The sequence below is a fragment of the Mytilus edulis genome, chromosome 2 (genome assembly GCF_963676685.1).
Source record: "Mytilus edulis chromosome 2, xbMytEdul2.2, whole genome shotgun sequence".
NCBI lineage: Eukaryota > Metazoa > Mollusca > Bivalvia > Mytilida > Mytilidae > Mytilus > Mytilus edulis.
In genome coordinates this window covers 70,836,588-70,860,731 of record NC_092345.1, presented here as the reverse complement: position 1 = coordinate 70,860,731, position 24,144 = coordinate 70,836,588, and the positions used below count along the sequence as shown (strand labels likewise).

The 24,144-nt window shown below is 31.7% G+C and overlaps 1 protein-coding gene across 1 annotated transcript in view; it reads right to left on the bottom strand.

Moving 5' to 3' along the window:
• LOC139512823 (uncharacterized) overlaps positions 1 to 24,144 on the bottom strand; it is a 102,194-nt gene that overhangs the window by 13,592 nt on the left and 64,458 nt on the right. The window contains exons 43-63 of the mRNA XM_071300752.1: positions 22,815 to 22,935; positions 22,258 to 22,412; positions 21,708 to 21,821; positions 21,083 to 21,217; positions 20,352 to 20,417; positions 19,840 to 19,905; positions 18,891 to 19,069; positions 18,346 to 18,443; positions 15,988 to 16,124; positions 15,357 to 15,412; positions 14,777 to 14,924; positions 14,288 to 14,364; positions 12,997 to 13,107; positions 12,250 to 12,417; positions 11,163 to 11,303; positions 9,642 to 9,723; positions 8,873 to 9,423; positions 8,312 to 8,467; positions 7,660 to 7,777; positions 5,599 to 5,719; positions 3,929 to 4,083 (exon numbers count right to left, since the gene is read on the bottom strand). Of these exons, the coding sequence (XP_071156853.1) occupies positions 3,929 to 4,083; positions 5,599 to 5,719; positions 7,660 to 7,777; positions 8,312 to 8,467; positions 8,873 to 9,423; positions 9,642 to 9,723; positions 11,163 to 11,303; positions 12,250 to 12,417; positions 12,997 to 13,107; positions 14,288 to 14,364; positions 14,777 to 14,924; positions 15,357 to 15,412; positions 15,988 to 16,124; positions 18,346 to 18,443; positions 18,891 to 19,069; positions 19,840 to 19,905; positions 20,352 to 20,417; positions 21,083 to 21,217; positions 21,708 to 21,821; positions 22,258 to 22,412; positions 22,815 to 22,935 (2,955 nt within the window). The remainder of the gene's footprint in view (positions 1 to 3,928; positions 4,084 to 5,598; positions 5,720 to 7,659; positions 7,778 to 8,311; positions 8,468 to 8,872; positions 9,424 to 9,641; positions 9,724 to 11,162; positions 11,304 to 12,249; positions 12,418 to 12,996; positions 13,108 to 14,287; positions 14,365 to 14,776; positions 14,925 to 15,356; positions 15,413 to 15,987; positions 16,125 to 18,345; positions 18,444 to 18,890; positions 19,070 to 19,839; positions 19,906 to 20,351; positions 20,418 to 21,082; positions 21,218 to 21,707; positions 21,822 to 22,257; positions 22,413 to 22,814; positions 22,936 to 24,144) is intronic.

The window sequence follows — 24,144 nt, the reverse complement described above, 5'->3', positions numbered from 1 at the left end:
AAGAAAATAATTTGGTTTTCATTGTTTTAAATCCCTGATATATTTGATTTATCTATTTTTTACCTAAAATTCTAAATCAGTAAAAGATTAAAATAAATATGTATTACTATGTTTGAAAATTTAAACTGTTTTTACACCAAAATGCTTCTTTAAAATTCTAACCCTTATACATAGTATTGTCCAGCTGCCAGTGAAACAAGAAATAGCTGTTCAGGGTGTTTACAGTTTAAATTTTCAGAGGGATATGTTGTTTTTTTCTTCACATGACCCTTAAAGATTCTCATTTTGGATTATTATTTGCAATGTTTTAAATCTTTTGGTGTCATTGTGCATACAATATTGGATTTATTTTATTTGAATTCATTACTCAGACTTTTTATAGCAATTTTGCTTCTTAAAATGTGATGTGTTTCTTTCAAGATTTTATTGTCATGAAGGACATCAAGGAGGAAATAATTCATTCAAACCGTTTTGTGGGGCTTACATATGATGTTGTACATATAAAATTCGAAATAATTTTGGAGTATACCTTGCTGTGTTTTTTCTTTGAAATCTATTATAATATTAGTGGGAGTTTTGTGCATAAAATGCTGTGTTCACTAAAGGAATTCAATTTTTCATACGATGGGATTTAGTTATGTCAAAGATTTAAAGATTTCAAAACTGGAATTCAAGTAGGAGATATAGTATGAGTTCATCCAACATGTTTCTGTGGCTTTAAATGTGATTTTTGAAATATTCATTATTAATTTTGGGATCTATTACAAAATTAAGATGATTCCCTATTTAAATGGGATCTTGGAAATGAAATAAAATGTTAAAGTAATGCAGTGGATATAGTCTAATCTAGTGATAATGTGAAAAATAAAAGTAAAATATTCTAAAATATTCCTAACGTGAGGAAATGTTTTTTAAAAGTGAATGTGAAATTGGAAATAGTCATTATAAAATTCTGAATCAAATATTGTTTGATTTGGAAATTATTATAGGAAATGAAATAAAATGTTGAAGTAATGTAGTGGATATAGTCTAATCTAGTGATAAAGTGAAAAATGAAAGTAAAATATTCTAAAATATTCCTAACATGAGTAAATGTTTTAAGTGAATGTGAAATTGGAAATAGTCATTATAAAATGCTGAATCAAATATTGTTTGATTTGGAAATTTATTATAGGAAATGAAATAAAATGTTTACTGTGGATATATTAAAATCAGGTGATATATAGTAAAAATATAAATAAAATATTACAAAATATAAGTGAGGATAACTATTTGGAATATAGTAATGGAAATGATTCTGAATTATGTATAGATTCTGCACCTGTTAAATTAGGATGTATATAATTGGAAGTTAATCAGAATTTATACTATGGATTTAGAAAAAAATCTAGTGAAGTAGTGAAAAATGAATAAAATTGGGAATTATTTAAAATCATTGGAATTCTGGATGAGATGTCAAATATTAGTGTAAATAAATTAATGAAATTGTTTATTCAAATATGATTTTGAGGTTTCATTAAAGTGAGTGAAATATTACGACTGGATTATTTAGGGTATTAAATACTGCTAGTAGTGGCTATGCAAACATTTAGATGAAATGTAGTGCATTTTAGGTCATGCAATTTTAAATTACATGTAACTGCAAGAAAATAAAATATATGATATAGTCATTCTTGTTTGGCTTGATCACTCATAAGATTTTGAATGACAGTAAAATAAAAATTTCTCAATAGAATAATTCTAGGTAAAAAAAAGTTCAGGAAAAAAGCATGCTGAAACTTTTGGTTAGGTGAATAAATTTTTTTACAGGTAGCATCAAGGTAGATTTAAATCTAACAATACCAACTGGTCAATTTAAATGTCCCTATTGTGTTGACAATTTTAAAAACAGGTTGAGCTATAGGTAAAATTTTGCCATAACACCTACAAGCAACTCACTGTAACTGACTTTTTTTACAACAGAAAAACTTCCACGTTCTTGTGAATCGAGAGTGTATTACCATATAGCTGGTTTTTCTTCACGGATATAACAAATTCGCCAAAATAGATTCATACAATTTAAAAGAGCTAATGCAAAGGTATCAATAAAAGTTTTGAATCCGCCAAAATATTTGTATACCTTATTCAATAAAAATCGTGTAAATTTTACACCTGCGAAAATAACCAACTAGGCCAAAAATAAAATATTTTTTGTTTCCCCTCACCCGACCGACCCAGTAAAATCACTGTGACCCAAAAATTTGATTGGCCATTCTTGTCCACTATTTTTTGTTGCTATGTTGGTTATTGGTGATATCTTTCCGATGCTGTAGTCAACGATCGTTGGGTTTTGGTGATACCTTTCCGACGCTGTAGTCAACAAGCATTTTAAATCAAGGTATTTTTGCATTGAAGCGTCTACATGATTCTGAATCAAGAAAAACAAACAAAATGCTTTGCCACACGATTCGTTTGTGTGAAAGGGTGATCTTTTCTTGAAAAAAAAAAACAAAAACTGAAGCATCTTTCAACCCGCTGAGTGCATCTTGATTTGCTTTGTGTCTTACCTCTGTTTCTGTTTAAAGGATAAAATCTTAAAGACTTTGAGTAAAAATGGTCTGACTCGTACTTTAAAATCTATCTACTTTGTCTTTGAACAGGTTGGGCACATGTCAGGAAATGTGGGATACATGTATTCCCTGCTTTCAGGGAACGTCCGTTTTCTGGTGTAAAAAAAAAAAACCCAGTTTAAATGGGATTTCTTTTTTCAATTTATGGCATGAAAATTACAAAAGGGCACGTTTTAACGTTATAACTGCATCAGTAGAATTGGTAAATACTTATTAAAAGTACTTTAGGAAATACAAAACATGAATATAAAGTGAAGCCTTGTTTCTTCTAGAACTCGAAAAAACATACAAATCTTTGTTTAGGAATCAATTGACCAAGCTGCATGATCCAGGTGTAACTGAACATAACTGAATTATGTTCACTTCTATTGAAAATTTTTATTCAATGAATTTTAATTCCCAAGTGATTAGCATACATGTATCTTTTTGTCATCTCATAATTGATGATCAAGGTATGAATTGGTGAACAAAGGAATTGTTTTGTTGTGAGTTATGCATCAAATTAGACTTGAAATAAGCTTGATTTTTTAACTAAAAAAACATTTGCTATCATTAAGCATTGTTATCACAAGTAGAATGTGCGCTTTTGTAGATTTCATTACATTAAATGAATAGGAAAAAAAAAGAAGGTCCCTGCAGTATACTGTTTTTTTTTAACACCAGAAAACTGTGGTGTACACTGAATTAGAATACCGGGAATACCCCACTTTTCTTGACTTGAGCCTTACCTGTTGAATTATGTACAAATTCAATATAGAAAACCATATTAAGGAATAAAATAAAATAATTTGCCTACCTACCTACCCATATCCTAACAACCTTAGTCGGGAGAAGGGAAACAAAGATATTTTTAATGTTGGCCCTATACAGTATCTATTTTCTACCTAGTAGCTGGTTCTTTGGTCTTGGCATAGTTTTACATGATATAATATTGAGAATGAAGATGGGGAATGTGTCCAAGAGACAACAACCCAATCAAATAGTTAAAAGCAACCGTGGCTACCAATGGGTCTTGAACATGGCAAGAAAATCCTGGTGGTTAATGAAGTATATTGAAGGAATGTACTGCCCGCACTGATATTTGTATTGGCACTGTTTATTTTGGAGTCAGCCTTCTTCAGAATTGCTTTCCAGTGTAATCTGCCTTATTGGACACAGAGTTTAACAACATCCTGCTTTAACTGACACATTTTCCTGGTCCCACAAAATGCCTATCCTTGCAGAAAAAACCTGAGTATTCCAACAAATTTTTTCTGGTTCCAAGCATATCAGATTATACAGGTTGCACTGTGTATTGTTTCGCAAACAATATAACTAACCTGGTGTCCTAGTTCATGGGCTATTACAAAAGCTGTTCTTTGTTTACTTTCTTCAGAGGATACACCCTCTTTATATAACAGGTATCTCTCTTTATATGTTATAAGTCCCCAGTTTTCCATGGCTCCTGGACCAAAGTCTGGTATAGCTATCATATCTGATATGAATATAACAAGAATAAACACACTGACTAAAATATTTAGTTTTCAAAGTCATATGATACTTGTACTATAGATCAGTTTTATATTACATAAACTTTCTTTTCATGGAAATTTCTTTACTCTATACAAATCTTCAGAAATGTACTGATATTGAATTATTGTTTTCTCGTACTCTTCTTCAGAGGCGTAGCTGCGCTTACATTAAAAGGCCCGGCATGCACATTAATTTTGGATGGGACCAATGTTGATCTAAATAAATTAAAGGAACTGTTTAAAAACCTTGAGTAATTGTAATGCTTTTTTTGATGACTTGTAAATTAAGATAAAAGTGACAAAATTTATTTTTTTCACTCATGCATTTTCTGTCCAACTCGAAACTACTGTGAATATTCTTCTTAGATTACTATTGCAGAAACAAATTTAGTATTTGCTTGGATACAATATGTGTGGCTTGCAATTTTATGTTACACCTGACCATTAAGTATGTCATGCGTTCATTAATGAAATTTCGAAAAAGATGTTAAAATGATAAATAAAGTTAAAATAATCCATTATCTAGAAGGCCCAGTGCAGTTAATTAAGACTAGTTAATCAATAGACAAATGACATCACAAGATTGTAAAATAGCTGAGAAATATGTCTTTTAATGTTAGTGAATTGGAAATATCAATGTTATGTACAATGAACAAGTGAAACTGCGAGCTACTGCTCACTGATGATACCCCCGCCGCAAGTGGATAATATTAATAGTGTAAAAATATGCAAGTGTTCGGTAAACAGGAAGTTGTCGAGTGATGAATCTGAAAACGCATCACACGGTATAGCTGACTAATAAAAATCCTGAAACCAAATTTCAGAAATCCTTGTATTGTAGTTCCTGAGAAAAATGTGACGAAAATTTTTAACTTGGTTATTATGTGTAAAATCATACAAGTGTTCGGTAAACAGGAAGTAGTCGAGTGATGAATCTGAAAACGCATCACACAGTATAGCTGACTTATATAAATCCTGAAACCAAATTTCAGAAATCCTTGTATTGTAGTTCCTGAGAAAAATGTGACGAAAATTTTCAACTTGGCTATCATGTGTAAAATCATACAAGTGTTCGGTAAACAGGAAGTTGTCGAGTGATGAATCTGAAAACGCATCACACGGTATAGCTGACTTATATAAATCCTGAAACCAAATTTCAGAAATCCTTGTATTGTAGTTCCTGAGAAAAATGTGACGAAAATTTTCAACTTGGCTATCATGTGTAAAATCAGACAAGTGTTCGGTAAACAGGAAGTTGTCAAGTGATGAATCTGAAAACGCATCACACGGTATGGCTGACATATATAAATGTTGATACCAAATTACAGAAAGGGTGGATGTGTAGTTCCTGAGAAAAATGTGACGAAAGTTTCATGGGACGGACTGACTGACGGACGGACTGATGGACGGACGGACTGACAGACAGAGGTAAAACAGTATACCCCCCCTTTTTTAAAGCGGGGGTATAATAACTATACCTTGTTTTGGTAGAGGGAAGGATATGTTGAAAAATTGTTCATAAAATGTCAACACTTGAGTTCCAACATTCAGTGCAAATTTAGTCTGGTCCACTGATTCTGGTCTTGACCATACACCGTACTAAAAATAAATTTCAAATTTCAATATAACCATATACTTTGAATTATGAAAACTGTTAACATCATAACAATGGTTAAAAATAAAAGCATACTGTGAACAAGCAGGCAAAGAATGACGTCTTTTCTATTATATTTATGTGTTATGGAAACAAAAATTAATCACCGCCGTCATTTATTAGATTTAATTTTGGTCAACATAATCTGTATGATAATTTAAGTTTGAAGTTGGATTCATAACAAACTGCACATATACATATTATAGTTAATTGCTATTAATAAGTATTGCTATATGCATTGTGTTTAAATGCAATATCAGTATTTAGTTCTATTTTAATCTTTAATCCAATCCTAATTCTATCTTACTTTTGAGATATAATTTTTCATATGTGACGTAATTTTTCTGCTGTTTCAGAAATTTCATATGTTCAAATTTTTAATGCCTTTTCACCATCGTATGTGATGTAATTTTTAATGCCTTTTCACCGTCGTATGTGACGTCATTTTCATAATTTACTGCGTTGAGGCCTGGACTGAGTCGGGTGTGTCTATTCTGTGTTGGTCATTCATTATGTATTCGTGTTTGTTTTATGTAATGAGTTAATACTTCAGTTTCATTATGTATATCTGTTATATTCATTTGATAAAATTTACTGTTTGCAATAGCATTAATTGTTCTAAATAATTAGGCTGTTCTTATCCCAAGCATACAAACTTAACCGTATTTGACACAACCTTTTTCAACTTTTGATCTTCAGTGCTGTACAACTTTGTACTTTTTTTTTCGCTTTCGATCTTTATTCTGGGCGTCACTGGTGAGTCTTGTGTGGACGAGGCGCGTTTTTGGCGTATTAAATTTTAAACCTGATGCTTTTTGTTATTCATTGATCATGTGTTTCTTTGTCTAATACGTTTTCCTATTTATTTGTATTGTAGTCCTGTAATATTATGTTGTCATTTCTATCTTATATTTAACATTGCCATTAAAGTGCGAGGTTTGGCATGCCACAAAACCAGGTTCAACCCACCTCAGGAATATGGCCATTGTTATATTATAGTTCGTTTCTGTGTGTGTTACAATTTAACGTTGCGTCGTTTGTTTTCTCTTATTTTTTAGTGTAAATTGACATTGCGATAAGACGTGTCACGGTACTTGTCTATCCCAATTTCATGTATTTGGTTTTGATGTTATATTTGTTATTCTCGTGGGATTTTGTCTGATGCTTGGTCCGTTTCTGTGTGTGTTAGTTACATTGTAGTGTTGCGTCATTGTTCTCCTCTTATATTTATGTGTTTCCGTCAGTTTTAGTTTGTTACCCTGATTTTGTTTTTTGTCCATGGATTTATGAGTTTGAACAGCGGTATACTACTGTTGCCTTTATTTATCAAACAAATTCCTTTAAATTCTTCTAAGTTTTGCTACTGTCTAACCCAATAGTCTCCAGTGGATTATGAGTTGCCTCTTCATCAATCATACTACAACTCCACCTTTATATATGTATAGTATAAACATGTTTCTCTTATTGTTGACCATGTGTTGGCCTTTTGATGCCTTTCTTATTTTTTTGTAGGGTTGCTGCCTTCATGACACATCAAAATATACTGTAAACCAACTTATTTTCGGGAAATACTTATTTCACGTTAAGCCTACTTTAGTCAACTATGTGAAGATTTAATTTCACGATTTTTTCAAACTATTTGATGTAGTTAAATAAGTATATATCCCTTTTTGTTATACATATTCATAGCAATCAATTTTGACGTTATTTATTCACTAGTGAAAGTCAAGAAAATAAATCCCTCATAAAAATTAGTTGGTTTACAGTACTTGAATTCATATTAAATGTGTTACTCTTACCACCATTCTAAGTATAGTTAAAACCCTAAAAACAATGAAGAACTCTTGACAAATTCCCAGACATGATAAATATCAGTGACTCTTACTTTGATACCAGTTTTAGTAGTGTTACTTGTGTAATTAAAATCTCCCACAACAAAGGCTAACAGATAAGTTGACATTATAGGAGTCACTTTATACTCATCAGCCATGTAGCCATCAGACCTACAATAGAAAAATCTAAGATATACACAATGTAACCAAATACATTTTTTCATTTTTCAAGCTTGAAATAAAATAAGTCTCAATAGCTTGTTGTTTATTTTTGCTTTCTTAGCTTGATAATATCCTACACCGGTGACATTTATAAGGAATAGATATGCTAAACATGTTGTATAAAAAAAAAAAATATTTCTAAGATGTTATATATGACTTTTCTACACCTTCTTCATTGAAGACTTTAAAGTTCAAAAAATGGCTTTTATAAAAAAGAAAGTTAGGTTTGCCCAAAATTTTGAAACAACCCCAACTTCAAAGTAAACTACATTAAACCCAAACTTAAATTTGATACTGGACAGAAAAGTAATGTTTAGACACAAAGACTGGCTAAAACATAATGCCCCCTACTATCTTTCGCAATTTTTAATTTACACACATATTTTAAGTGCCATTTAAATTTTTATCAAATAGTTTTGTTGGTGACATTTTACATTTCAATTATATTTCTATTCTATGAGAGTAGTAAACATAGTACAGTACCTTTTATATGTGTTATCTATTGGCATATTGGATAGTGAAATCTTGTCTTTATGACGAATCAACGTCACTTTGAACTGTGCCTTTAAATCTGGTTCATCAAAACATGGGAAAGCTTTTCTAGCTTTGATTGATTCAAACTGAGTTGAGGCTAAGAACCTGTAGATAAAAACAAAAATAAATGAAACCCAACCTCTTTAATCCTCCTTTTATTTTGTTACATAAGTTACTATTTCTTACAACTTTACTTTTCTGCATTTTTTGGCATTAAAAAGTGAGACTTCAAGGAATACTTCTGTTGCCTTTTGTCTCTAAAAATATAAGCAGAAAAATTAAGTCCATGTTGTTGTATTGGAGCTCCCAAAATCACTCATGTCAAAATCAAAAACGGTGCACAACTACATGCCATGTAGAACAATCTGTGCATGCTGAGTTGGATTTAGTTAGCTGTATATATTGCTCAATAGATTATTGGAATTAGAACATGGCTTTGTTTCCAAAGCGAAAGAACAAGTCACATTCAAATTAAATACAATTAACAAAAATATTACATTACTGTTATACCTTGTGGTGTTTCCCTCTTTATATGAACTGTAGTAAAGTCCTTGTAGATCATCTAACAGGGGACCAGTAAAGTTCATAGCTATGGAATAGTTATTTCCCTTGATAAACTGGTTACTAGTTACAAATGTTACAAGTTGTGATTCAGCATCATATGATAATGACAAGAAAACAGGACCAACAATTACTTTATCCAGAGATTCTATTTTTACAGATTTTTCATCTATTTCCAGTTGTCTGCTGTTTAGTGTAAAGTTGCTGGTATTCTCTGTACAAGTCATTTGTATTGTTACAGACCCAGTAAATGTAAACTTTGATGGATCACCAGAGTATAAGTCTGGAAACAGTTCAATAGAATAGAAAGAAGGAATAACAGATCTGGAAAGTCTATAGTCTGATCCTTGATTGTTTTGTAAATTCTCATCTAGCCAGTTTTCAATATGTGAATAGTATCTACTCATCCACTTGATGTTGGCTTGTGTTTTCTCAATCGCCTGTTCAAGTGCTCTTTGACCTGATCCTATGTTTGGATGTCTTCGTTTGAATTCCCTCAGCTAAAATAAAATAATAAAAATTATGTTAAGCTTCAAGATATAGTCTTATTGTGCGAGTCAAAGTTGTATATTTTTCCCCTGGAATATTTTCCAGAGATTATTCCTATTATCTCATAAGCATGACTGACTTTTCTGTACAACTTCAATATTTCTAACAAAGCAAAATAAAATATAAGTTAGCTAGCCTGACATTGTTACCTGCTTTAATATCAACTCACCTGTTGTAGATCATACTGTGAATTCATACCATAAGCTACCCCGCTGATCAACTTCTTAATGGTAAGTATGGTTGTACCAAGTCTGTAAAGTGAGAAGATTTTGAAGAAGAAAAACTAAATGCAAAAATTGATTTACATACACTTTTACAGTGTTGGGTTTATTGAAAAGATTAACACAAAGCAAACAGCATGTCTTCCTTTAATTCATATTGCATAACATGCAAATTATAAAAAATGAATAGTGTTAAAATATGCAAGTGTTCGGTAAACAGGAAGTTGTCGAGTGATGAATCTGAAAACGCATCACATGGTAAAGCTGACTTATTTATACCCTGAAACGAAATTTCAGAAATCCTTGTATTGTAGTTCCTGAGAAAAATGTGACGAAAATTTTCAACTTGGCTATCATGTGTAAAATCATACAAGTGTTCGGTAAACAGGAAGTTGTAGAGTGATGAATCTGAAAACGCATCACACGGTATAGCAGACTTATATAAACCCTAAAACCTAATTTCAGAAATCATTGTATTGTAGTTCCTGAGAAAAATGTGACGAAAATTTTCAACTTGGTTATCATGTGTAAAATAATACAAGTGTTCGGTAAACATGAAGTTGTCAAGTGATGAATCTGAAAACGCATCACACGGTATAGCTGACTTATATAAATCCTGAAGCCAAATTTCAGAAATCCTAGTATTGTAGTTCCTGTAAAAATGTGACGAAAGATATTCATGGGACGGATGGACTGACGGACAGACAGAGGTAAAACAGTATACCCCCCCCCCCTTTTTCAAAGCTGGGGTATAAATATTACATACATATATTTACAACTGATTTTTGTGGGATAAATTAATCTTGTCATCATTTGCAGATTTTCTTGTCACCCTAAGTCACTATAAATGACTTATATCAACAAAATTTGTAAGGGACTGCATACACTTGAAAATATTCATTATGTGCAGATTTTTTCAAATTTAAGATAACCTCTAGGCTATCATGGTTCACTTCAAAACAGTAATCTAAGGTACAAAATGTACATGTGTGATCCCATTTAAAGCAGTGAGGTACCAGTAGAATATACAGACATTATATGTACACATCCAATGTGTTAAATTCATCCCTTTTCTGGCATGTTCAATACTGCCCCTATCAATATGCTAAGGAAATTAAATTAGGACTACAAACAACAACAAAAAATCTAACTGCATAATTTCTTGTTATTACAACTGCCCTATTATAAAATTATAATTACATGCTTTCTTTAAAGATTCTAACAAATGTAGTTAATGGTTTTATTTACAGACTCAGTAATAAGATACAGGTCTTGGTGTTAAATTTGAACAAATTATCCATGATTTGATGAATGGCTTATAATGGTTCCTTCTAAATCAAGGAGAAAGCATGCATGTCACAATCAGAAAATTTTAAAAATCTAATCTAATTTTGTAATGTATAAAAAAAAGGAAAATGTAAATAACAGCTGATAAAAATAACATTATGAACCTCAGAAAGCTATCTTACATGTTATAAATTCTATCCCAGTTTGAATTTAAGAAGGTCCATGCAAGGTCTCGTCCTATCGGGTTACCATGGATACCAGTAAAAACACTTACAGAATCCTGCTTTCTTACTTGGTCAAAGTCAAGTGTCATCTTTATAAATCTGCAAAACAAAAATAAATTTCAATTACATCAATAATATCATAACAAGAAATGAGCTGTCAAACTGACAGAAAATGAGGTGGTCTGTGTTTTGAAGGAGTGATCAGGTTTGTTTTCGACATGTTTATTTTTACAAGGACCATAACTCCTTAATTACAAAAGTGCAAATTGTTAATATTTAACTTGACCTCTATTTAGTATTATTATTGAACAGTTCATAAGTAATTGCACGAAAATAACAAAGTTTGATTTTTCTTTCTATCAAAAACCATAACTCCTGAACAGTAAGAGTATTATCAGGTATTTAAAACTCAACAAGGAAATATCTTTTTAATCTTTGGTGTGGACGGATAGATTAATACATCATTTATAGGTGTCAGACCACCAATTAAAAATTCCTATCTGTTTAACTAAATTTTGCAATTTTCACAGCTTTCTAAATATTTTGCCTTAAGTTTAACTTCATAGAAACCAGGTATATCCTGAATTGTACATGTATCAGCTTTCTACATACCTTTAAAGCCTTCTAACAAAAATCTTACCTTCAAACAGAGGTACTCCAAAAATAACCCCTGGTTTTCTGGAAATCTTAAATAAGTATACTATGGAGCGCATTATTCCTCAATTTTTAATGCAAACTCATAGACAAGTAAATTCTGGCTCAAAATGGTCTAGATATATTTCTCTTACACCTAAAGTTTCATTTCTGCAAATTTGTTGGTTAGTTTAAGTAAACAAGGACATCAAAAGCACTATTTTTTGTCAGAGTAGGGCTACTTTTACATATGTTCTAAATTGGAGGGAGTAATTGGTGGTCTGACACCTATAGTGAGGGGGAAACAATGTTCCAAATGGTATCATTAGTTTCAAATGACAATTTAACCCAAAAAGATGTAATTTTTAATCGTGTTAATTAAATGTCTATTACTAGTAATTGAATTATTTACCTGTTTAGAATCCATGTTTGTTTGGTACAAGACAAGGCAGATAATAACCGTGCCTTTTCAGCAGCAACTGTTGCTGTTTTATATTTATTATACACAAAATTCCATTCATCTTCATCACCACTAGCAACTCCAGAGCAGTAAACTGTACTCTTTAGACCAGGATCAATTCTAAGTAGCAAAATAAATGATCAAGCTTTTTTATTATAACAAAAACTGATATATGGCTTTCTCTAATTCTCACCCAATTTATCCTTTTCCCTACCTGTTTGATATTTTTTATTTAATCAATGTGTGGTTCATTTCATCTGTTTTTCATTGGTCAAAATTCCATAATGACGTCAAATTTTTTTGCTCTCCTCTGAAATTCCCTTTGTGAAGTCAGGAATAAAGGCAACCATGCCTGATGTTGTCACACAGAATCTCTTTGCAGATCTTTCGAAAAAAGGGTCTACATATCGTCTAAAAATCATTAGAAAAACACATTCCACCATCAAATCTCATGGAATATGACATTTATCCACTATCCACAGTTAAGTATCTCAAGTGGATAAATATTGTATCACACTGGATACAATAGTAGAATTTATATTCATATAATTTATAGATCTATCAATAGTTCTCCACCTCTCCTGACTTTGTTTACATTAACTATTAATAAGAATTTGTCTTTTACTTTCTAGGTCTAACTTTAGTTGCTCTAGTTTTTTTTCTTCTAATTTGTTACATTAACTTATAATATAACTATACCTATTCCTTTCAGGGTCCATCATCCAATTCTTAAACATCTTAGCAGCTTCCCTTGTACATTGTTCAATATCATAATCACAGGCAAGGCCAGATAGTGTTGACCTTAAATATCTGAAAATTGATTTACATGCTTCATGTCAATTTTCTCCTGACTTCAATCATTAATTAATAAAGTATATCTGGAAAGTGGAGATACAAAAAAGATTTTAAACACCAAACATCATTCATGTATATGCATTCAACATCTAACAGACTACAGGACAAACACTGTTACGCATGACAATTTATCTGAGAACTACAACTAAAAGGTTTCAAAAAGTATTATTTCAAATGTCTTACCCTATTCATGTAAGATGTACATAAACCTTTAGATCATCACTGAAGGCATACAAACAACAGTTAAATAATGAACAGCAATATAAAATGTTTCTTCTATATATATATTGTTTTTTTCTTTGTTTATCATTTGATTATAATGTCTCATGTATACCTACTCGATTTCTTTAAACAGTTGCTGAAAGTACAAGCATTAACAATGTTATTTTGGCAATTTTTGTCTGATGTGGAACCATAACTTACCTTTTAAAATCAATATTGAATTGTTGGTAAGTGTTTTGCATACTTCCAGTGGGAAATATTTCAGATATTCAAATTAAATCTTAATTAGGTAAAAAAAATATTAACAAGAATGTGTCCTCAGTACACGAATGCCCCACTCGCACTATCATTTTCTATGTTCAGTGGACCGTGAAATTGGGGTAAACCCTCTAATTTGGCATTAAAATTAAAAAGATCATATCATAGGGAACATGTATACTAAGTTTGAAGTCGATTGGACTTCAACTTCATCAAAAACTACCTTGACCAAAAACTTTAACCTGAAGCGGGACAGACGGACGAACGAACGGACGAACGGTTGCACAGACCAGAAAACATAATGCCCCTTTACTATAGTAGGTGGGGCATAAAAACAAGAATGTGTTCATAGTACACGGATGCCCCATCCGCATTATAATTACATTTTTATGTTCAGGGGACTGTGAAAATGGGGTAAAATCTTTAAATTGGAATTAAACTAGAAAGATGATATCATAAGGAACATGTGTACCAAGTTTCAAATTGATTGGACTTCAACTTCATCAAAAACTACCTCGACCAAAAACATTAACCTGAAGCAAGCGGAACAATAAACGAACGGATGGACGAACACACGCACAGACCAGAAAACATGATGCCCATAAATGGAGCATAAAAACCTTTATGAACACGGAATTCTATAGCTTATACTTACGATTCCAGATGGCTTGCTTTACTGTTGTCCATTCCAAAATGCTTGAAGGGTTTTGTCACAATTTTTTTCATGAATTTCTGAAACATCATTGAAATTTTCATTTTTTATTAAATGAAAGGTCATTAGTATGCTACATATCTATTCCTAAAGAATAGACATGGAAATATTCAAATCTCAAGTCGGTTTTTTTAAATGAAAATAGTACATGTTTCTATCATTTCAATAAAAAAACTTTCTTAACTACATTAAGTCGAAAGCAAACTATTCATTGCCTTTTAAAAAAGTCATTACCAAAATATTGTACAATGTGTGCAGAAAGAATATATAAAATAGGGGTAAAATATTATAAGGGGTTAAATATGAACTTGATCAAGCTAGAATTACAGATCATTTGACCAGAATGTAGATGAGCTATGTTATACAGGGTTTACATAAATTCAGGAATTAAACCTACAAGTAAAATTTAAACTGCAGCAACGAAAAGCTTACCTTGAATTTTCCATAAATTTCTGTGCGTGACAACATATTACTAACATACGATAGCTGGCTGCTTGCTGCATCCCAAGGAACATATTCTAGTTCTTCACTAATGTATTCTACCGTTTTTAATGATATACCAATATCAAGATCTCCAGACCTACAAAATTAAAGTTAACTTGAGTATCAATCCCTTCACAGTATTTTATTCCCTGTTCTTTTTATAGAAGTATAGTTAAGGTTAATCAGGTGTCTTCTGCCATCTTGGAATTAAAGTAGCAGAAAACAAGCAATCTGGATCTTTAATAAATTGTGCAAATTTCAAGAGAATAATGCAATTCATTTTTGACACTTTTCTTCTAAATGAAGGAAATTATCTTCTATCAAATTTTTACAAAAGTTGTTTTCAAATACAGAAAATTTGTGTTTGATTCAATAATTTTCAAATTGGCCATGTAAGGGGAAATAACTTATATTATGTAAATTTCAAGCAAATTTAAAAACATGATATAAACATGCAACTATTGTTCTAAGAGGCATTACTAGAGGATCTTAGGATCACTGTGGCAAAGTTAAGTGGAAATAAACTTACTTTGCTAAATTCCAAGCATCATTTATAATCTGTGCTCTATTAATAGGATGAATAACCTACAAAATTTACAAGCATGTCAAAATTTCAAGTAAATGGGAACATTAAAATTTCAAGTAAAATCCTTCACATATAATTGGTGAATCCTCTATTTCATACTTCTAATTATCCAAATTGTCAATATTTTCAATTTCAAAACATGTTGATAATTTTTCTTCATTTCTCCAAACTTGTACAATGCATAATATTCCAATATCCAAATCTTGTTTATGTTTTTACTCTATACAATTTTAATCATGTCATTGGCTTTGATGTTTTACCATACTGTGGATTAATCATTTGATATCAATTTCACTGATTCCATGGGTACAAGTGAACCACTCATTCAAATGTAAAACAAATTTTCTATTGGCTTTGTATGAAAAGATTGTAAAATTGAATTTCAAAGAAAATGCAAGTTTCCCTCAAGCCATGAAAATTAGTACCCACGAAACAATAAATGAATCAACAGTATTTTATAATGAGGGAACTTAAATCAAATCATCTGTTGTCTTGTTGTTGTTCAGTAAATGAACATTTAAAAATCCTGTAATTGTTAAGTGTTGAATAATTTTGTCTGTAACATTTATAATACCTTATGATCAGTATTTAATTGTTTCACCAAGGCCAACCAATTCTCATTATCATAATTAACACGATAGAATCCAAATTGTTGTGTATTGGCTATCATCCAATCCTTCCCAGGTAAAAAGTTGGATGGTCTTGGTAAATCTGTAAAAAATAAAGTATAATTTGAAAAACTAAGTCTTACTGTGAGCTCCATTTCTAACTTTATTATAGTAAAAAGTAAAATAACAAAAATATGGAACTCTGAGGAAAAATCAAAATGTAAAGTCCATCAAAGGGCTAATTCAAACAGACTTGGTACAGACATTTTCTTGTGTAGAAAATGGTGGATTAAACCTGGTTTTATAGCTAGCTAAACCTTACACTTGCATGACAGTCACATCAAATTCAATTATACTGACAACAATGTGTGAACAAGACACACAGACATAACATGTAACACTAAAAATATTCCAAAATATTTTACAAAATTTTAAAGTTTCAACAGCAGAAAATGTTTTTAATCAGCTCAAGGTATAAATATACACATGGAAAAAAGTATTGCAACACCTTGATTTTTTAAAACTTGAAAAATCAGCCTCTTTTTTTGGATGAAATATAATAAAATATATGTATAATATTATTGAAACATAGTTTATGATAACATTGGCATTGAAACGAACAACAAATGTTTGAAAAAAAAAGATTTATATAACCACAATTTTAATAACAAAATGAAGTGTTTTTTGTACAAAAAAATTCATTTTACAACTTTTACTGTAGTCGAACTTTACAATGTCAGACATTTCAAAATCAATGTTCAAATGACTGCTCACATCATGGTTGTTCGTTATACGCCAAAGACTTAGTACTTTGTGCGCAGCCTCCATTCAAACAGATAACCGCATCTTAACGTCTTCTGATTCCTGCCATAAATCGACTAATTTGTTGCTAAGGTAGCAGCAACCATTTCTGATGAAGGGCATTGTTTATTTCATGATGTGTTGGAACTGGGGTGTCCTTTCGCGCACTTTCCGCCCAATAGTGTCCCAAATATGCTCGATATGGTTCAAATCCGGGCTACGATCGGGCCAAGGAAGATGAACCGAATTCCATTTGAACATTGGATCTTCCTCCACGATGCTAATTTCCAACTTTGGCGAGCTCTGCACTACGTGTGATACGGAAAACTGTGTGTCTGTTCGTTAGCAAAGGTCTCTGAAATGGTCTTGTCGCATGATAACCAGTAGCGATGAGTCGATCTTGAACAGTTCTTGTTAAAAGGCTCCTCTATGGCCACCACTCTCTTTTTAGGATTGTCTTGTATGCAATGGGTTTCCTTCTGACCAACATTCATTATGCTTGATTTTCCCTAGCAAATGGTATAGGGGGTCTTCATTATCTTGGAAGGTCTTTAACAGCGTTTATTGCCTGATTTTTATTCTCAAAACGACTTATAGTGTAATGGTGATGACCGACAATACGTGCAGTTGTTACAGCGACACCCCTGCTCCTCTTATGCTGATAATCTGCCATCTTGCTGCAGTTAAGAGTTGTCAAGGACCCATTACAAGGTGTCAATCACATAACTTTAAAAACTTGGTTATTTAAAGTGTTGAAAACAATAAGGATGAAAACATCTGTTTTGCTGTTTACGGGTACAGTAGCTGCATGTGCAGATAAAAACTTATCGAGTCGATATCTATTGATTAAACTCATGTGATACTTAAATAATGTTTAACTAGTTCTATTTTAGCAAATTATATCACAAAAAAGTAAAGAGTGTTTTTTTAATTTCAATTTCAATTTGGTGTTGCAATACTTTTTTCCATGTGTATGACCATTGGCAAGAATGTGTCAAGTTATCACTAGTGTGGTTTTGGTTGTTATATTACTTGAATATAAATCTTTATAATTACAACAACATGCAAAGTCAGAAGCTCACCAGTTAACTGTAGGAATTCAAAACATCCTACTAAACTCATCTTTTCTCCTGCTAGTAAATAGCACATGATTGTCTAAGCAGTGTCAAACATTACTTTGACATGTTAAAGAATTATAACCACCCTTCTACATTGGACCAAAATATGCTATCATGACAACACCGGAAAAGACCTTTAGAAATAAGGAGATTCATCGATGGTTGGTGCTTGATGTCACTTTCATCAGGCTTGGCTATATCTTGATAGGACAGTTTTAAATGGTGGAGGAAGCTGGAGCACAGAGGGAACCTGCAACCTTTGGCAGAAAAACTTGCATTAACAGTCTAGAAATCATTCAGCAACCTAAGATCAATGCATTTTGAATGGAAACAAATTAAAACATACAGTAGTAGTCTCCTACATCCAACTAAGGTTGTCTACAACAAGGATTCTGACAATCTTACCCATTGTTTCAGTTTTGATCCAGGTGATATCAGAAGCTGTCTTGTTAAAGTTCAGTTCCTTACTGGTTGTGTAGAAAAATGGAATCTGCCACTTGTAACTGAAATGGAAACCAAAAGATGAAGAATATATCTATCTTATCATAAAATCACACATTTTTGTCATATATAATTAAGTGTATATGTCATTGCAATATACAAAATATCATTTATATTGAAAAATCTGTACATAAATTAGGCCATTAGTTTTCTCGTTTGAATTTTTTTACATTTGTCATTTCAGGGCCTTTTATATCTGACTATGAATCAATCTCTTCAAACCGATTAAAAGTGAAAGGTTGTTAGTATAATGCAAATACCTAATCATTAGGTTTGGATATCATCGATGTCAGCTTGATACAGAACTTCCATCACTGGAATTGGATGGTAAGAATATTCTATATAACACTGCAATTGCATGAAATTATAATCATGACCATACCAAAAACAAACAAATGAAATCTAGTTTTATGTAAAACGTGTCAAAATTATAAAGTCTATGCTCTTACTTGAAAGGTGAAGTGTATTTCCCAGGATCCTTAGCATCGGGATTAGACAGGTAACGTTTCTGTGATATTCTTAGGCCATTAGAGGTGGCAGTTACCATGACAACTGGATAATTCATCTGTAACGTCCATGTATCCATGATACTTTTAACATCCATTGACTTGCTATCAGCCTTTGATTGCTGTGATCAATGATAATATATAAAATTACTAATTATTTACCAAAAAATTGGGTCAAAGAATCAGAGGATCAGTTTTCTATACTTATTTCTTGGAATTTGAAATGACCATATAAATGGTAATGACACTAAAACTTGAAAAGGTTTAGGTTGCCTGTATTTGAAGAATAGTATTTTATGTGCTTTAGAGTGCATTAATATATGTGGTAGTGAGAAAAGGTAATTATATATTGTTCTTCAAATTGGCAAAATAAGTTTCCTAGCAAAACAATCACGCAAAATATTGGGTACCTAGACCGCAAAAAACTATCAAGGATAATCTATGTTCATGAATGTAATGATAGTTTGTACACCTTAATCCATAATGACATAGCTAAAATCAATGATCTTAATTTTTTTTTATGAACAGGGTCTTATCTAAAGCTGGAGCTAACACAACTAGTCTAAACCTGACAACAACAATGTCTTACTTTAAGATGGAGAATTTTAGACCACTTGAATTTTTAAAGAATAAACAGCCTGTTTTCATGCGCAACAACTTACGCAATTTGGTAGTGACATAAAAGCTCTATGACGTTGTTTCTAGCCATGAAAAAAAACTCTTCACAGATTCCAATATCGTGTACGCTTAAAAATACATAAATTAAAACAGTGATCCATCAATTTTACATATAGCATAAAAAGTCTTTTTTTCTTCTATCCACCAACATTTATAACCATGCATTTAAATGAATCATTGGTAAACAAACTTTTTGTGTTTTAATACTACTTACATTAGTCATGGCATTCCACAGATCATCATGGTAGGCATTACTGAATTTCCTGTCCATCAGATAATTCTATAAACAAATAAATAAGAGTAAGTATCCTACCATGTTCCATTTAGTGGAATATATCACAACAATAATTTGGCATATAATCAAAAAGTTCAGAAAGAACATTCAAAGTTGATGTGACAATAACTTCAATAGTATGGGACTACATGTATATTCAAACAGACAGACAGACCAGAAAACATATTGACCCTACTACCATAGGTGGGCCAACAAATCAAATGTATATTGTTAACATTAATAAGTCTTTTCCCCCTCCCTAATACAGTTTTATGCTTGACATCCTCAGACATTGTGACGTAACTGATAATACCTGCTCTTGTCTCAAAGCCTTGATACGAGAATTACGTAGAGTTTGAGCAAGGTGTTTAAGGCGTTGGGAAGGACGATAAACATTCTTCTCAAGTTAATAACATATGTGTGGTTGTAGAGAGATAATATAAAAGTACTACCTGCAAACCGTTTTTAAACGTTGAATCTCCAAGGAAAAATTTCATCATCCTTATAATACTAGCTCCCTAAAACAAAGAAAAAAATCATTTCAACTGTCACATGTGTTTTAAATATTACCTACTGAGACATGTTAGAATACCATTTAAGAAAACCTGAAAAGGCTTACTTCTTTTATCTACAAACCAAATATCCAAGACATTAAAAATATTATCATCATAAATCAAAAACATAAAATTTACTCAAATTATACACAGAGGTCGTTTTGAACACACAATATATGATGTATCCCTTACAACTCAAATTCTTCAATAAAATGTTGACACAGATATGTATCAGATGTATGTAATTTTGATAGTACTAATTGTCTCTGTGAAAATGAAAAATTTGAATCTTATAACAACTGCATTCCAAATACCACAGACTTTCCTTCAAATTGGTCACAAAATCGCCATGGAAATAATATGTGCAAATGTATCAACTGTATACTAAATATCAATACTTACCACTTGTATTGATATTCTCTCTATCCAATTTCAAGGGTAGAACTATCTTGTCTAGTCTTGGATTAAGGATCACATGGATCATTGATTTTACTAGAATAAGGATCAATAGACTTTTTAAATCTCCTCTATCCACAGCTCTTTACAATCCAATATCTTACCTACTACTATAGAGGTTCTGAACGATCTTGACTATCAACGAAGGTCTCACACAGTCAGTTTTTTCTTACCTTGTCATAGGATATTGCATCAAACACTTCATTAATTTCACTTGGATTATATACAGGTACATAGACAGGATGAGATGTTGCTAAACCATCAAATGAGAACGCTGCATGGACGACATTCACTACAAATTGCTCAAACTGAAAGGTAATAACAGTTCCTTGTAAATGTATATTCATAGTGATGTTGTGTTTCCACTTTGTACAAATTTCTGTAAACCTTACATACAAAAAAACTTTGACTTTAGGAAGTTTATGTTTCACATCATTTACTGTTACCATAACATCCTAAACATTATCTTAACCAACCTTTGTGTAATTAGCAAGCATAACTTTGTATAAATTTCAACTATATATTAGTTTGTTATATAGAACTTATAAGCTGAATTTCTTCTTATTTGGATTGTCAACAACATCTTGGTTGCTAGCTTGATGTCCATTTTAAAATGATTCTTGCATACTTTGGACAAGCAGGATTTAAATCAACCTATGCATTATAATTGGTTTGCACAAACTTCCATTTAGTATTTACTGATAAACATAATTTAACGACAGCTAAGCGGTCTTAGAAATAAGGTACAGCTATATTGCTTATATTTTAGAACCATGTGTAATACATTCAACTATTTACCATCTTCCAATCTGGGTATAAATTATCACTACCAAGATACTGTACAAATCTAGCAAATCCTTCATTAAGCCAGATATCTCCCCACCAATCCATAGTAACTAGGTCACCAAACCACTGAAATGAGAAATTACACAAATAGGTCTCTTCTGCTTTATACCATATCACATGATTCAATACTTTGCCTAGTTGTTTCACAAAAAGATTCTTTCAAAATGCTTTGAATTATTAAAAAATTTCAAAAACAATCCTTTTATAAGTAAAGATAGGTATTTTTTTTACCAACCCGATCACGATGTAATAATGCAAGTCATGCGCTATATTTATTTGTGTTCAGCATTCATGCAGAAAAATTTCTTTACTGTGAAATTGTAGTTTTTGGATATTATACTGTCTTTGAAATTTGACTAGTTGCTTCTCCTAAATATCAAATAAAACACTGAAAAATTAACAGAACATGAGTTTTTGTTCTCGCTACCCCTTAAAGATAAAGGATTTATATGTACTTACACTGTGACTCATTGTTTACACAGAAAGACATATACTTATTTACCTGATGAGCTAACTCATGAGTTATTGTCCCTGTGACTCTTTGTTTGTTTCCTTCTGATGATACACCAGGTTCAAACAACATGGCTGTTTCCCTGTATGTAATTAGCCCCCAGTTCTCCATTGCTCCAGCAGAGAAGTCAGGAATGGCTATCATGTCTGCAATATATATATATATATATGATTAATCTGATAATCTATTAAACAATCATTACTATAATTGAATCAAGATATTTTACACTCACCACTTAACATTAGGGTGCTATCTTTGGGATATTTGTGATGAGTATCTGCTAATTACACATTCAATAACCACAACAGTGCATGTATCAAAGAAACAGGAAATTATTACAGCACTTTAATTCAAAAAATATTTCAAACTTTAATTTGAAATACAACTGAAAGCCCTTTAAACCATTATCAGACATGCTATGCTTTATGAACACAAATTTTCTTGGTACATTTCATTATAATCATCAGTTCTGTGAATGCACTTTCAATTGTCCATTAAATCAGTACCAATCTGTAGGGCTAACTCATCTTAATTCGTGTGTATCTTACCTTGCTTAGGAAGAGGAAATCTGACCCCAAAGAAGTCTTCATAGAAAGTAATTGTCTTTATACCAATCTGTAGGGCCAACTCAGCTTGGTTTATTGTCTCAGGTGTACTCCATGCTCCATACTACAATACATTTAATGCACTTTCTTAATCTTATCTAACAAAGTTCAATGCAATTTCTAAATCATGTAAAAGCAAAACTGTTGAAGTATGGAAGGAGATGAACTAGGTATCCTTTATAACATACAAAGACAAACATGATTATGTATATCAATGGAAAACATCAGAAAAGATATTTCAATTTGTTTAAAATCAGAGGTGCACATATTTACATTGGAATAAGTTCCACACTTTGGAAATCTGCGGAAATTATCCCAATCTGCCCAAATAGGTGCACCTCTTTAGTCTGTGTAATTACTGTGTAAAGTTAGAGTAATGTTGTAATATATGCATGTGACTCAAAAGAACAGAATGACAAAAAATTTGTTCTGCAGAACCCAGTGTCTTGCCTACTTTTGCTGTTAATCGCAAGCTCAACAAATATGAGGGACAAAATTGATAACAATATTCCTCTTGATACTATCTTTTAATTGTAAGAAGCTTCTGGCCAAGTTTGGTAAAAGTGCAGAATAGTTTATGAATCTAAACTAGAGGCTCTAAAGAGCCTGTGTCGCTCACCTTGGTATATGTGAATATTAAACAAAGGACGCAGATAGATTCATGACAAAATTGTATTTTGGTGATGGTGATGTGTTTGTACATCTTACTTTACTGAACATTCTTGCTGCTTACAATTATCTCTATCTATAATGAACTTGGTCAAGTAGTTTCAGTGGAAAATGTTAGTAAAAATTTACAAATTTTATGAAAAATTTTAAAAATTGACTATAAAGGACAATAACTCCTTAGGGGGTCAATTGACCATTTCAGTCATGTTGACTTATTTGTAAATCTTACTTTGCTGAACATTTTTTCTATTTACAGTTTATCTCTATCTATAATAATATTCAAGATTATAACCAAAAATAGCAAAAATTTCCTTAAAATTACCAATTCAGGGGCAGCAACCTAACAACGGGTTGTCCGATTCATCTGAAAATTTCAGGGCAGTTAGATCTTGACCTGATAAACAATTTTACCCCACTGTCAGATTTGCTCTAAATGCTTTGGTTTTTGAGTTATAAGCCAACAAGAATGTGTCCATAGTACACGGATGCCCCACTTGCACTATCATTTTACATGTTCACTGGACCGTGAAATTGGGGTCAATACTTTAATTTGGCATTAAAATTAGAAAGATCATATCATAGTTAACATGTGTACTAAGTTTCA